At 39.1% G+C, this 16,445-nt stretch overlaps 1 protein-coding gene across 19 annotated transcripts in view; it reads left to right on the top strand.

The window, feature by feature from the left end:
- The window catches only part of fhod3b (formin homology 2 domain containing 3b), a 580,851-nt gene that overhangs the window by 471,182 nt on the left and 93,224 nt on the right, over nucleotides 1-16,445 (top strand). For 14 of the 19 annotated variants that reach the window (XM_072283418.1, XM_072283417.1, XM_072283413.1 and 11 more), the window contains 3 exons: nucleotides 3,548-3,682; nucleotides 6,240-6,290; nucleotides 8,735-8,943. In XM_072283418.1, coding sequence (XP_072139519.1) covers nucleotides 3,548-3,682; nucleotides 6,240-6,290; nucleotides 8,735-8,943 — 395 coding nt within the window. The remainder of the gene's footprint in view (nucleotides 1-3,547; nucleotides 3,683-6,239; nucleotides 6,291-8,734; nucleotides 8,944-16,445) is intronic. The other 5 variants (XM_072283415.1, XM_072283431.1, XM_072283426.1 and 2 more) reach the window with 2 other exon arrangements.

Below are 16,445 nucleotides of genomic sequence, written 5' to 3'. Positions count from 1 at the left end.
CTTAACACATGCTGCCCAGTGACACATTTCTAACCTTTCAGCTTCCTCCCTCATATGAAATGCAGCATTTCTTGCTATGAGGAATTTTAAATGGTTTGTAGATTTCTAGTGCAGCTCCTCTTAAGAGGCTGAAAAATTACTAATCAAACCATCTGGCCAGTTGTATGCAAAATTACCTCAGTAAATTTGAGGTGGAACATTGTAACTAATATCATGCATGACTTTGATGCACTGAGCAAAATAACATGTTTGAGTAGAGGTTTTGGTACCATACACATCTCCCTTATATTAAAAACAGATGAAACTGTCAGTTTGTTACTGGAGCTAAAATTCTCCATAGATTTACTCATTTAAAAATAGATCTCAATGCGTCAATATTGGAAGATATCTCTGATTCTGGAGCAGAAGTGTGTAACCTTGATTTTTAGTCCAAGGTCTCTAGTCCTCCCTTTTACTTATCTATTTATTTAACGTTTATAGTAATATTTAGTCACTTTGCATGGATGTGATAAGATTTGCGTCATTTGGCAATTTTAGCAATTTTGCTCCAGAGATCATGCCAGCCAAGAGATATGACCACTGCAGTAAGAACAAGCATTCTTCTCAGTGGAAGGTAAAATACATTCCTGGGAAGACTTTACTTGATTGTTTTGGTGGGGGAGAGGGAGATGGAGGGTCGGGAGTTGGTGAAGGGGAAGGGATGGATGGGGGAGATGGTGAGAATGTGCTATGTATTTTTATCACTCTTGCTCCAAACTGAAATGACAGAACGCACAACAAAGTTCACAACACAAGTAAAATAGGAGCAGGATTGTGCCAAAAGGCCCCTCAAGCCTGCCCTGCCATTCAATGTCATCGTGGTTGATGTGCCACAGGCCTCAACTCCTATTCTGTGCCAATATACAAAGCTCTTCATTTCCCAACTCCTTACAACTTCTTACCATTTCACTAACTACTGCTCACAGCCTTTGTGTTATTGGTATGTTTGTATGATACTTATTCTCAAAGCACAAACATTCTCCAATGGAACACCGGTAAACCAAACTTATAATTTTCATTGTTCATACCAAACCCTATAGTCTATTTTGTTCTGGTTATAAACCGTTCCTCAATCATTGCTTTGAGCTGAAAAAAACTTTGCACAACCTTGAATATATTTGGTCCTGAGCTGATATTCCAACCACATTTCCCTCTGCTATATAAGGACCATCTAAGTGACTTTGTCCACCACAATCGATCTAAGTCCTATCCACTCAGAAGAAACTCACCCTTTTCTTTTATGACATATAAACTTCACTAGTCAGATAATGATTTAAGTTGTTCCTTTGTCACTTGCCAATTGATGATCTGCATTTGATTTTGTCAAACTACAGATCCTGCAAAGCCTTTATAGCCTCATAGAACTATCACTTCAAGCAAGAATCTCATTCTGGTCTTTCACAATATTGTCCCGCCCAACTTTTTTTTCCCTAACTTCTGCGTCACTACGCCACTCCTGATTCCTGTACCACAAGCTTCTTAAATCTTTCCTTCCTCCCCTCCCTACCCTATATTCCAATGTTAGCAGCAGTTGTGCTTTCAGCCTCAGTTTGGAATTCCCTCTGGAATTTTCTTTAGTTCACTTCCTTGACAAAAGTGTTGATAATTCTATCTCATATTTTCTCCTTAGATCTGCAGTGTTGCATGCAGCACTTTTAGATACTTTGCTGTGAGGCTAATATTCTGTTGTAGCACTGGACTAAATACTCAACATACAGTATTTCTTAAGGGATGTGTAATTCTTTAGAGTGAATTTCACAGATTAGAACAAGAATAAGGTTTAATATCACTGGTGTATGTCGTGAAATATTTATTTTGCAGTGGCAGCAGTCACAGTACATTGCAAAACATAATAAAAGCTATAAATTACACTAAATGTATATTAGAAAAAATAAATTAAACAAGTCGTGTAAAAAGAGAGGAAGAAACACTGAGGTAATGTTCATTGGTTCATTGTCCATTCAGATATCTGACAGTGGAAGGGAAGAAGCTGTTTCTGAAACATTGACTTTGTGTCTTCAGTCTCCTGTACCTCCCTGATAGTAGCAATGAGAAAAGGGCATGTCATGGGTGATGGAGGTCCTTAATGATGGCTGCCACCTTCTTGAGGCATCACCTTTTAAAGGTGCCCTGCATGTTGGGGAAGAAGTGCCAGTGATGGAGTTGGTAGGGTTTACAACTTTCTGCAGTGTTTTCCAATCCCGTGCAGTGGCCCCTCCAAAACAGACAATGGTGCAACAAGTTAGAATGCTCTCCATGTTACATCTGTAGAAATTTGTGAGTGGCTTTGGTGACTTGCCAATTCTTCTCAAACTCCTAATGAAATATTTCCATTGTCGTGCTTTCTTTGTCGTTGCGTCTATATGTTGGGTCCAGGATAGATCCTCAGATGTTGAAACCCAGGAATTTGAGACTGCTCATCCTTTTCATTTCCAATCCCTCAATGAGGACTAGTATGTGTTCCCCCGACTTCCCCTTCCTGAAATCCACAATCAGTTCGTTGGTCTTACTGATGTTTGGTGTAAGGTTGTTGATGTAATACCACTCAACAAGTTGATCTCTCTCGTTCCCAAAAACCACTTCATTTCCATCTGAAATTCTGCCATTAATAGTTGCATTATCAGCAAATTTATATATGGCATTTGAACTGTGCCTAGCCACACTATTGTAAACAATGGCTAAGCACACATCCTTGAGATGCACTAGTGTTGATTGTCAGTGAGGAAGAGATATTATTTGCAATCTGTAAAAACGGTGGTTTTCCAGTGAGGAAATCAAGTATCCAGTTGCAGAGGGAGGTACAGAATCCCAGGTTTTAGAGTTTGTTGGTCAGAATTAAGGGTATGGTTGTGTTGAATGCTGAGCTGTAATTAATAAGCAGCAGCCTGACATAGATATAGCTTTTGTCCAGCTGATCCAAGGCTGACTGGAGAGCAGACCTATTGTGGTAATAGACAGTAGGCAGGAGATGCAGCAAAACTCATGGATATGAATATTTTAACTGTGAACTTCCAATCTCCCATTTCCAAGAAGGTAGTTTACCTGTAATAAAGCCTTCACCTTACTAATGAAAGAGGTTCATCTTGGTGAGCTCAACAGAGCAGAACCTGGAGTCTGCCCCCATCATAGATCAGACCAAATGGAAGCAACAATGTTCCTTTCATCAGATGTGTCATCCTTATAATGTAACTTTCCCTACTGTCTTGTGCTTCAACTCTCCCTTGCAGGCTAATGAAGAAAAAGGTAACACAGAAATGGTCATTTGGTGTAAGCCAATATGTTGGTGGTTTAAAAATAAGCAACCCTTTGTACATGAAATAGTCAAACCTATTACAACAAATTTGGTAATAATTATAGAGCAGACATTCATGGAGATAAGGGTAGAAAGGCAGCCAGTAAGATGTTTCCCTTCTATGAAGGCTAGAACTTCATAATTGACGATCTCATAGTCAATGGTAAGTGGTTGAGACTTCTTGTACATGGCTTCCTATGTTTGGTTGGTCAACAGGCCAGTACTGGGAGGTCTTCTGTCCTCATCCTACCGACAGCATCAGGAATCGCTGGCAGCAGAAAGAGAGAAACGGCGCCAGGAGAGAGAAGAGCGATTACAGAGGATAGAACGGGAAGAGAGAAACCGGTTCAAGTAAGAATCCCATCATAGGAACCAGTAAAAAGATATGTGTAAGAGAAACAAAGGAGCACGAACATTGCCTCAATTTTCAAAGACTATGAAGTTCCAATATTTGCAAATTTATGGTTGATTTGCATTAAATTGACGTCATGGCATCATTATTCTATATTTGAAATCCGATCTATATTCAAGGCTTTTGTTGGCCTTTCTCCAGATGGTGAGTTTCCAATCCTAGCTAGGTTTTGAACAGAGATAAAGTGACTAACTTATGGGAAGATTGGCTGGAACTCTATGTTAAGAATGCACTTAACACAGACAAAAGCAAAGTGGGAATCCAGTGGACTGGGAAAGCTATAAAAGGCAACAAAGAACACAAGGAATATATTAAGAGCTACAGAAAGGGAGAATGAAAAATAGCTTGCATGGGATATCAAATCTAATGATAAAAGTTTTTTTGTAAATATATAAAAAATGAAAATGGCTGAGAAAAATGGTTCATTCAAAACTAGATATAGCTTTCAACAACAGCAGGCTTATTAAGTAAGTACCTTGCATATGGATTCTTCAGAGAGAATAAGAATATATATCAAGAGTAGAAAAAATCCTAAATCTAACATTTTCACAAAAGGTAATAAAAATAAGGTGGCACGGTAGCATAGTGGTTCTCTTGACGCTTTACAGCGCCAGCTGTAAGATCAGAGTTCTGTCTGTAAGGAGTCTATACATTCACGCCACGAGTTTCTTCCATGAGCTCGTTTCCTTCCACATGCCAAAGGCATGTGAGTTCGGGTTTATAAAGTTGTGAACATCCCATGTTGGCGCCGGCAGCATGTTCTCAACATGCACTGCACATTTCACCATATCATTCAATGTATATGTGACAAATTATCCTTAATCTTCAAAAATAATAACAAGACTATGGCTGATCTGATGTGCCAGATAGTTTCTATGCAAAAATATTGGAAGTCGTAGGTGAAGAAACTCGATATTTTAGTAGTCATTATCAAATTGGAAATTTGGTATGTGTTTCCATTATTTAAGGGTAGGAAGTAAAGATAATCAGGAATAATGAGAGTGGTGTAATTCAATCACAAAGATTACAATGGTAAAGGACCAAAAGGGTGGAAAGGGGGAAAAATCATTTCCTGTACAGGCGGGAGACACTGAACAAGATCAGAGAAGAGGAGTTTTCATGGCTGAGAACGGTTAGTCCTACATCTCGTCCACTAGTTTGCTGCTTAAAATGGCCCTATCCCAAATCTCTAATTTACATCTCAGGGGTAGGTACCAAGCCATTTTATAGCACTGCCTTGTCACCTACTCTGGAAGACTGATATTTGTAAAATAAAATGCGACAGGGCATTGAAGTAGCTGCATACTTAAATAAAAGAAATAATTCTCTCTTCCAGAAGGAGCTCATGGTACCTTTTTGTCTGTTCCAAAACTGGTTGATTCATATTGGAGGTACTATTGAGAATCTTTCTTCCAGTTTTAAAGCTGGATTATCAAGACTTTGAGCATCAGTGAGGCTACCTGTTTAACAAATTAAATCAGGGTCAAAACGATGAATTAGCTTTCCAGGTCATTAATCTGATTTGAGCATTTCATTAGTATAATGCCTGTTTTATCAGTTATTTCAGCCTTTTTTTTATTATGACTCCAGTTGTTTGTCCCTATTTGTCCATGACCAAGGATACTTCCATTCATCTCTGTGACATCTTCCACATACTTTTCATTTTTCAACTACTACTTAAAGGAAGATTCATGCCATCATTAGGAAGTTTATGTGACATTTCCAGTCGTCTTTCTGTTTCTATTCTGCACCAAGGAAATTTCAGACCAATCTTGCACAGCTTGTAATCTGCTGACAACTGTCCTCTCTGATTAAATCATTCAAAATTCTGTTCTTCCAATCCAAGCAGAGTCATACTGTGCCCTATGCAAGTGACTTTCTCCAGCTATGTATATCTGTGCACATGCAATGCACACGTTCCTCTGGTATTAGAATCTATGTTGTGATTCTGATCAACAGGTAACATTTCCACTATGCCAATGGAATTATTTTTCGATGCCTCGTCTTGCAGTAAGAGCTTAAATGGAGCCAGGCTAAATGTGTTTTTTTTTCTGTTTAACTTTCTCCTCCTGACTTGTTAGTCAATGTGAAATATTTCAGTTGACTACAATATACTGTATGTGCACGCTACAAATTTTAACACATTTCACATGCTGTAAATATACTATTTTGGAAATGATCTGTTGTATTGGAGGACATTAGTGGCCTCTAATTCGATTGCCATTTGCGTAGATCAACGTAGGTGAATGTAATTTTCCAGAGCTACGCAGAACTTAATGGGAAGTTGCCTTTCACCGACCATAATAGAAGTGGATTAAAAATGTTTCTTTGGCCTTTAGTGTTAAGCAGGTGCATAAAATGCCAACTGCTCCTTTAGTCTCCCTGTCTGATTTTTGCTTCCTTTTGTTGAAGACAAATTTCTACCTCAGTATCTGCTGATTTCATGTCTCTATCTTCTGATATCTTTTACTTCTCCTTGTCTGTTCTGTCTTTTAGTCGGGAGTATGTAGAAAAACGAGAAGAGCAAAGACTGGCAAGAGAAGAAAGGTTTGCTTATCCTGCTAGATGTGCACACATTTAAATTAAGTGATGTATTTTATTGAACTTAATCCATAGATTTTATGATTAGCAACTTCTAACTGTGAAACTTTTATAGGCAAAGTTTCATTTTAAACCGGGCCACTTTGTTTACCCTCAGATAGACTACAAAATTAAAGATAATCAATCTTGGAATATACAAATATGTACATCTTCTGTTTGGATCCTTCACAGAACTTCATGAGAACTTCGCTGAAGTAATGGGCTAACTTCTACCACAATGGTGTCAAAACTCTGGTCAGATAACATTCAAAGGAAATTTCCACTAGTCTGTTTCTTTAGATCACCTGGAGCTGTACCAGTTCCTGTCTGCTGTAAACGGTGCATTAAAACTGAAGGAGTACCAGAGACTTGCTAACCAAAACTGCAGTTTGTCCTCTTTCTCAAACCATATATTGACTGCAGCAATCCTCAAACAAGCCCAAATGCCCCTAAGCCCACTCCCCACCTCCTCACATCCATCTACCCAACTTAACAGTGGCTGCATGTCCCTTCTTAATCTCTTTATAGTTGATGCAGTGTGGGTATTTTTGTTGCCAGTATATCAAAAGATCTTGTCCCTTCAGGTATGAAATGTCATAACAGGAACAAAACAGAGATAGATTTAGATGCTAGGGAGAAACATCTCCAATGGTTCTAACCTCTACTCCCTTTTCCACTGATTGAGACTTTCCTTCATCATTATTTCCTTTTGCATTATCCTGCATAAAAGAAAGCCAAATATCCAAATAAGTTAATTCAACCGCTGGATGTGTTAGGCTGATTTGCTTAGGCTGAGTAAGAATGTTCCCTATTATTTGCAATTGCTTGTGGCATGGGTTTTATTTTTGAAAGCTGTTGCTGCTTTGAAGTTGACTGAGGCAAAACTAAGTGAACCATAACAAGTTACCTGTGAATCAGCTCCTTGAGCCAGTTTTCAGTCTATAAAATATACACTAGCTGCATACATATTATTAACACCAGTAAATGCAAAACAGGAATATTATCCAGGGCATCTTCAAGGAGCATCCATTATTAAGGATCCCATCACCCAGGATGTGCCCTGAAGGCACACACTCAGGAGCAGCTCCTTCCCCTCGGCCATCTGATTTCTGAATGGACATTGAACCCATGAACACTACCTCACTACTTTTTAATTTTTATTTTTGCACTACTTATTTAGCATAAAAATATTTTGCTCTAATTCAGTTTTTTCCTATTATTATTGCATTGTACTGCTGCTGCAAAGACAAGATTCACGACGTATGGCGGTGATATTGAACCTGATTCTGATTTCCCAGATTGATGCGTTCACTGCCTTACCTTCTCACTCTTCTCTTTTCACCTCTTTAAATGTTACTTTAAGATCTGATGAAGAGAAAATTGAAATAATTAAATGCTTTGGGGAAAAACGTACCCAGGTTTGAGGGCATATGGGTTTGCTCACTGATTTGAAGATAGACTGAGAATTAGATGGCTTTGCATTGGTTGTGACACTCTGAAAAAGACTAAAGCTACTTACCCCATTGTATAATCTTCACTGGGCCCTACTGGCGCTTCTCTTTGCCACCAAATTATTACCTTGCAAAATAAGAATTGTACGATGTAACATACGTTAGTAAGCTAACTCAAGTTTTTTGCATGATTTCGCAACATTTCCTCTTTTCCAGTTTTGGTGAAGTTATCCGATGAGGAATTTTACCTCCCACAAATATTCAACCATAATAACTCGCATCTGCCAAAGAGGCAACTCAATTTTGCCCTATTCTGTCTCCACTGAATTTAAATTTGTTTTCAGAATGAAATGTTTCCGAGGTGTGCATTTACATCCATTAATATCTATTTGTTGGTAACTTTTTACAACGTTGGCTTAAAAAAAGAAGCGAAATTAAATGAAATTTGAAAATGTTGGCTCAAGGTGGTGAGCACTATTTTCTTTTCCCTGCCAGAGATTTTTAAGTATAAAGAGTATGATTGGTAGCATGGAGCAATAAACAGTTTAGAAACACTGTCTATGAAAATGCAAAACAGATGTACTCTCTCTTCCCTAAGCAGCTTTTGATGACTAAACCCAACATGACGTAAAGTTCCATACTGTCGGAATAGATGCAGGTTCAGTCAAGAGGAGCAATAATTAGAAGGTGGTGAAAGCTCTTGTGTCACTTTGCATCAAGAATCTGCAAGGAATGGAAAAGACCCCATTGATAAATATCTTATGGAAACCATTGATGCGTTTTAAACTTTCTTGCAGTCCGTCTGCAGGTAAACTTAAAGTGGCAGCCGGTTTGTGTTTCGTTTAATTCCTAGCTGTTCACTTTGGCAGTGCTGCTGGCTTCAGATTCAAGTATGAAAAAGTCTGCAGTATAATGCATGTGATATATGACATGCTGAAGCTTTTGTGGACTTCTTTTTAGATACAAGTACCTGGAAAAATTAGCAGCTGAGGAATATGAGAAGGAGGCCAGGAATCGGGTGCCTCGGGCACGCAGTGACCTTTCCATTAGCCTGAGTTCATCTGCAGCCCCATCGTCTCCCGTCCCAATTTGTGGGACTCCCCCTCCAGAGCCTTGGCAAGAGCACAAGTGTCCATCCAGACAGAGTGAATCGTCTCAGCCTATTGAAAGTGAGTATTAAGAAGAAAGTAGAAACGTTGCTCTCTGTGTGTGTATGCAAATGTATTTACTGGAATTTGGGGTCACCAAGATAAAGGTGAATGTATGTGTGGAAGTCGATTAAGAGCTTTAAAAAGCTGGAAATCACTACAGCAAGCAGAGGTGCGTAGTACAATAACAGTACATTTATTGATAGAGCTCTGGCTTTAATTTCCGGTTTATAGTGTTTTAGGTATTGCCAAAGTAAGTTTTAACAGGTTCATTCACTATGGATTGTTAAGTAGTAGATCACTGCAGTAAGCATGCAAATATAAATTCGAGAGAACGTATAAATTAGTTCCTGAGCTGTAGAGATTTATGTAGTGGCTCTATCATGGTTCATGCAATAGATAAGATTTTGCCCATTAATTGTAATAAACTTGTAAGCAAAGAGAAAATTTTCTCTCACTAAATTCTAAACAAGGATCACATTTGCCTCTTAAAATGGATAAATGGGGGCACAGTAACACAGTGGATGTAGTTCAGGGTCCTGGGCTCAGTTCCAAATTTGGATACTGCCTGCACAAATTTGCACATTTTCTCTATGACTGTTTGAGTTTCCTCTGGGTGCTCTACTTTGCTCGTGCATCCCAAAGACATACAAGAGAGAATCAGTTGCAGGAGTAGAGGGAAGTGAGGAGATGGGAAACGTGGCTTACAAGACCCAATGGGCTGAATGGCCTTGTATCTTTGTAAGTTTAAGATATTTACTGAAATTTAAGACGGGTAACGTGTGTGTATGAATGAGAGAGGGAGGATATCCTCAATTGCCTACTGTACCTTTCCCAAATTAGGTGATTTTTATTGGGTTATAGTTCCACATAAACACTAGCTCTCAGTGGAGATTGTGAAGAGCCTCACAGTTCAAGCTGACTTTATTCCTCATCATTGTACTCTCCAGGGTTTGTGCAGTGGCTGCAATCCATTGTGACTCTGATAAATATTAAATTTGTTAGTTGGAGACCAGTTGCCTTGTAATGGTTTGTCTTCCTTCTATCTACATCAGAGCAGTGTGATCAATTGAATAACTGTAAGTTAGTCTGGAATTTCCTTGATGACTCTTTATGGTTAAATGTATGTATCCAGTTATCTATTGAGGGAGATTATTTAAAAGTATGTTAAAGTGAATACATTTTGTTTACTTCCTTTTGCCGTCTGGGGGTGATGACATCAGAAATTGGATTGCTGCCCAGTATTTGGTGGAAGGGAGAATCTGACTGAGATGTGGAATCACAATTCTCTGCCCATCCAGATGTGTTACACTACATTCAAAAAGGGTAAACTAAATTCAAACCTATGGCTCTGCGATAGTACTCTTACCTCTGAGCCAGAAAATCACAGGTTCAAGTCCCAATACAGTATTACTCCAGGGATTTGAACATTGTACTTACTGAGGGAATCCTGCAGCATCACTGTGCCTCTGCAATGAAAAAGGGCAGTAAACAAGGATGAGAGAATGGATGTAAAGCAATCTGTGATACTAATCAAACAAAGTCTTGGGAGTTTCTGTCAAGTTTTTTCCCTCTTTTTATCCATTTTTACTGAAATAGAGTCTTCATATTTTCTGGAAGCTTAAAGTGAACAAGTAACCGAGGTTTGCTTGCTTACTAATTTACATATAGTACAACAAAGATTATACTTCGGAAGTACTTCAGCAGTTGACATGTGCCTGGGGCATTTTGATTTATTTGAAGGCATCATGTGAATGTAAATTATTTCCTCTTTTGTATAATTCCTTTATTCTTAAGTATTTTTTTTAGGATTTGGAGTCAATGGAACAGAATCTATACTATGGGTTTTTAGTTAAGTGAAATCTAAATTATAAAAACATAACAGGCTTGAAATATAGTGCCTAGCAACCTAAATATACCAAAAACGGCAAAATTTTCAAAACTATTTGCAAGCAATATGCTGCAAAGTCACACACAGCAAATTGTTGCTACAGAGTGGTGATGGATAATTTAGCTGCAAGAATATGGGGGATTTTTCTCCGACCATTGCTGTAGGCCTTCAAAAGCCGTAGTGACTGAAAACAAAACACAATCACAAATAAGGCTGGCAATTTTGTTTTTGCCAAAAATATCTCACCATTAATATCAGCTTACAGAAAATAAATATTATTGCAATGTAATATATTGAAGAGTTAGATAGCTTGCAGACTGAAATACTGTTTCATCCTTCAATAAGTCAATGGAATGCCAGATGGTTATAGCTGTTGGAAGCCGCACAAGTTCTTGAGGTGAGAATACTGGACTCCTCTTCAGATCCATCAATGTCTTTGTACTTTGTCAAAAATAGGGCTGTTTTCCCCATAGCAATATTATTTAGTTCCTTCTCTGATAATGCATTTGTCCCTGCTGACGTGCAGTGGCCCCACTGGTAACAATTAACCTCCTTGTACTCAGCTGGGTTTCATTAGCCACTAAACATCAACACATCTTATGGGAGCAATGAGGCTGATAGGAATAGTTCTCCCCAGGAGAGGTAGATTTTGTGTCATTGGACATGGGAGAGATTGGATGCATGCAATAAATGTGATGTTTTGTATACTATAAGCTCAGTATATTTTTAGACCCAGTTCTTGACTGTAGATGAGTGGTGAAGAAGATTCACACATTGAAAACCTTTCACATTAAGTTATTGGTAGTTCTGTGCAGAGATCTACATGATTCTGAAGTGGGCCAAGATTGTTATGTTCACTTCACGTGTTCTTCCCAACAAAAGAATGAGGCTTGCATCCCATCTATTTGGATGGGGTTCATAACGGGAGCTGATTGATTAGTCTTTGATCCAGAGTGACAGAACAACTCTCTTCACATCCAAATGCAATCAAGTGTTTTCTCTAAAATGTATTAATTTAGGGTATGGAGGACAAAATGTCACTTTTGTTGCTTGTTTTGGTTAAGATTCATTTGTAATAGGTTCTTCACCATATCTAGCAGTTACCAATGATCTGCAATAGATACTTCAGATTTTCCAGATGGCAACTGCTTCAAATCTTAACAAGATCATAACTGCTTCAAATCGTTCTACATTATCAAATGGCTTTTCCCAGAAATTTTCAACAGTTAGTTGGGTTAAATGCTCTTAGAATTATTGAGTCTTGTGGTGAGGAAACTTATTTTTAAAACTAGATGTACTAGCCAGTTTATTAGCAAGCTATGCTTTTACTGTTGGACTTGGATCAGAATCCCACGTGAAAGGGTTTGGACTGCCTCATCTTGGCTTCCACAGTTATTAACTATTCATCAAAACAAAGGTGACCAAACTGGGACTGGATTGATAATCTTACTGAAATAAGTGCAGAGGAAAGTAAAACCATTGCCTTGAAGGAACCTTTGTGAAGGAGGCAGGTAACATTATACTTTATGTGGCACAGAAGTTCCTGGTCAGTGCTTTTCAATAAAATGTGGACGTATTAGATAGGGTGCAAAAGAGGTTCATCAGGAAGATGCCTCAATTAAAGAGTATTAGCTTTCAGAAGAGGTTGGACATACTTTGAATTTTTTTTTCTGGAGTGTCAGAATTTGATGGTCGACTTGATATAATTCTGAGTGGTATAGGTAGAATAGGTGGTCAGTTTCTTTTTCTCCAGGGGGGAAATGTCAAGCTCTAATGGACATAGTTATAAGGTGAGGTATGGGATGGAAGTTGCAAGGAGATGTGCAAGGCAAGTTTTTTTACATAGAGGTGCCTGGAATGTACTGCCAAAGAAGTGATGGAAACAGATACTATGGCAATTTTTAAGGGGGATTTTAACAGGCACATTAGCAATAGGGAACAGAAGGATATAGTCCATGTGCAGGCAGATAGATTCTTTTTTTATTTTGGATTGGCGTCATGGTCAGCAATGTTCCTGCATTGCACTGTTCTATGTTTTATAAGTGATCTAAAGATGCAGGGTAAGCCCATGCAAAGCTGCAAAGCCAGATAACATACCAGGTCAGGTGCTGAGGGACTGTGCAGCCAAGCTAACAGAGATATTAATAGGCATCTTTAATACCTCTCTAAACAGTCCACTGTCCCTGCAGGTTTCAAGGTGGCTGCCACCATTCCAGTTCCCAAGAGAGCAATGGCAACTGGCCTAAGTGATTACCACCCAGTGGCACTGACTTCAACATTCATGGAGTGTTTTGAGCTCATAAAGTTCCAGCTTCCATCTATTTTGGACCCCTTCTTGTTCACCTACTGCTCAAAGCGGTCCACTGATCGATGACGTAGCCTCGGCCCTCCACTCCGTCCTGTCCCACCTAGAAAACAATGCCTCGTATACCGGGATATTCTTCATCAAGTTCACCTTTTAACACGGCCATCCCTCAAAAGCTGGTGGGTAAACTGTCCTTGTTAAGACTCAATACTCTGCTCTGTAAGTGGATGTTGGACTTCTTGATGGAAAGACCCCAGTTAGTCCAAGTTGGCAGCAATAACTCAAGCTCGGTCACACTGAGCACAGATGCTTCTCCAGTAGTGTGTGCTCAGTCTGCTGCCTTCCACCCTGCTGCCTCATGAGAGCACTGCCAGATTTAGTTCAAACTGCATCGTCAGATCTGGTGATGATACTACAGTGGGTGGCCTCATCAGCAGCAATGGTGAGTCAGCATACAGAGGAAGAGGTAGAGAGGCTTGTCAAATGGGGCAAGAACAACAACCTGATTCTCAATGTGGAAAATATAAAAGAGATGATTGTGGATTTCAGGAAGGTTACAGGTCAACCACTCTCCATTGCAAATCAATGGCTCTGCCATGGAGGGCGTGAAGAGCACAAAGTTCCTTGGTGTGCACATAATCTAACCTGGATCTACAACACCAGTCACTAGTCACTTTCTGGGGAAGTCAAAATGTCTGAGACCTCTCACCCCTATTCGTAACAACTTTCTACAGGAACACCATCAAGTGTCCTGTCATTTTGTGGTACAGATAGTGCAAGACATCAGACCAGAAGACAGTAACATTTGTTGAGAGAATCATCAGAGTCTTCCTCCCTCTATTTGTGAAAGTTACCAGCAGCGTTTTGGGCGAAGGGCCATAAGTATTCTTAGGGATCCCTACCACCCATCCTACAATCTCTTTGACCCACTACCATCAGGAAGGAGTTACAGAAGCATCAAGATTAGAACTGTCAGACTGGGTAACTGCTTCTTCCCTCAGGCAGTAGGACGAATGAAAACCCTGCCTACATCGAGGTCTCATGTAGGACAGTGAGCTGTTTACTCTGATGTTTATGGTTTACCTGTGCTATACACTACATGCACTTTGAATTTTTTTAATTAACAATTTGTGGTAATATTTGTTTTTTGTTCAGTGTGTGATCATGTTTTGTGAGTGTACTGTGGTCCAGAAGAACATTGTTTCATTTGATTGTATATTTGTATAGTCAGATGACAATAAATGTGAACTTGAATGTGGTGTGGTTTGGTGCTGAACATAGATAATTCCATAACTCCAGATTACAACTTATTATTATTCCTAATGGCAACCACTATATGGTTTATCCTTCCACTTAAATACCATCACTTGGTGTCAAACATGTCCTTGTTACAAGTCTCTGACAGAGCAAATGCGATGATAATCAGGGTTGGGAAACATCACTCGGGTGCTGCTGCTGGTTACCATCCAATGACCTTGTGTGTGGATGAAGATGAGGTCGTTTTCAGAGGTCATGTCCTTATAGTTTAACAGCCAAATTTCATGGTCTGAGCAAATGACAGACACTCTTAGACCATACGCTGAGTTTCTGGCTCACAGAAAGATTAAATAAGAGAAAGTTGCAAGGAAATTAAGGATATATTTTCTACAAATGGCCTGTGTGCCTCATTTTGTTTTACCAGGGCTGGCCACTCAGTGCCTCTGCCTTATTACAGAGATTCTCTTTACTCCTCCACAGGTGCAGGATAGCATAGGACATTAACAACTTTCTGTCAATACCAAATAGATCCTACAGCTTTCAGCCTATCCTCTATCTCCACCCCTCCAGAAACCAAAAGAAGATTTTGTGTGATATGCTGTAACTATATTAGAATAAAAATGACAAACAATACTAAATCCTTAATCCTATATGTTTAAGTGCTGCATAGTTTATGTAAATGTTGATCTGCAAAATAACCTAAAGAGGGGCTGATCCATGAATGTGGAACACAGTCAGCATTCCTGACTGCAATTTCTACTCCATGATCTAATATTTAGGATGTATGTATAAAATCAGATTGCACTAATGAACTCCAGATTCCAGTCACAGAACTGATAGCTGCCCTCAGTAGTTTCTGTTAATAAGCATCCCCACTCCACAGTCAGTTACGGCATTGCGGCGGAGTTGTGATAACGGATTACAATAGCTGGGGGTCAACAGTTACCAGGTGGGTAATTGAAATAAGTTTGATGGCTTGTTAAGTATTGTTGAGGTGAAGATTGATGGTGCAATAGCGTGTTTTAGCATAGCTTTTCCCCAGGTTAAAAGTGTGCCAGAGAATTGAACTTTGCATGCGTTTTACATGTAGCATTTTGGAATGGTGCGCATTTTTTTCCTGAAAGCATAAGCAGTACATGAGGCAGACTTCACGTCTGCACCACCTCAAAGAAAGAATCTGTTTTCACTTATGTCTGAAATTAATGCAAGCAATTTAATATGTGTATGGGTCAGCTTAAAAAATAGATCAAGCTGAACACTGGCCATCAGACATAATTACCTGATGATGAGATGAATAAATTCTGCCGCTGGGCATTTGTGCCAGAAATTCCAGTATTTTGGAAATGCACAAAAGGATAGGAATAGTAGGAGTCTGCTGGGGGCAGGTGTCCTGGTGGCATATTTCTTGTATTCCAATTGCAGTCTGTACCAAACAACACAAGTCTGTGTTCACTTCTCTTGTGGTTTTCAGAAGTCCGTTTGCTTGTATGGTAAGGTTATTAACTTTTTGCTATGCAAACGCTCCTCTCCATACTAACTCATTTGCTTAATCGTATCAGATAGCTTAAGAATCTTAAGAAATCACTTTACTTTCTTCCTTCCACCTAACCCTTTTTTTTAACAGCTGAGGGTGGCAAAATGTTAAAATGGTTATTCTCCACCCCTTTTATATGCTGTTTTCTTTTCTTGACTTGACATGGAATTCAATATAATCAGCCTGACTGGGAGGCATGGGAGGGATCAAGATACATTCTTACTTTACCTTGTCCCTGGCTGCCTACTTGCTTGCGTTGCTGCACTAAAGCCCATGCAAAGCCAATGAACGGTTGTCAGCATGATCACAGTTAATTTGCCATTGATAGTTTTAACTATTACAGGAACATGTTGCAGTTAATTGTCTTTTGTCCTCCAATTTTGTTAAAAATGAGATTTTAGTGTGAGGAAAACATGCACATGCTATGTATAGCTGCAGATCATTATCATCTTTCTGTAAGGGTTAAATTTGTCAAATTCAATTTAAATTTATCAACAGAACAGCTAAAATGTCAGATTTGAAATCTAAGAGATATG

This window comes from Mobula birostris, chromosome 19, assembly GCF_030028105.1.
Source record: "Mobula birostris isolate sMobBir1 chromosome 19, sMobBir1.hap1, whole genome shotgun sequence".
NCBI classification, from domain to species: domain Eukaryota; kingdom Metazoa; phylum Chordata; class Chondrichthyes; order Myliobatiformes; family Myliobatidae; genus Mobula; species Mobula birostris.
The sequence above is the reverse complement of the archived record's forward strand: the minus strand, read 5'-3'. Positions and strand labels throughout refer to the sequence as shown.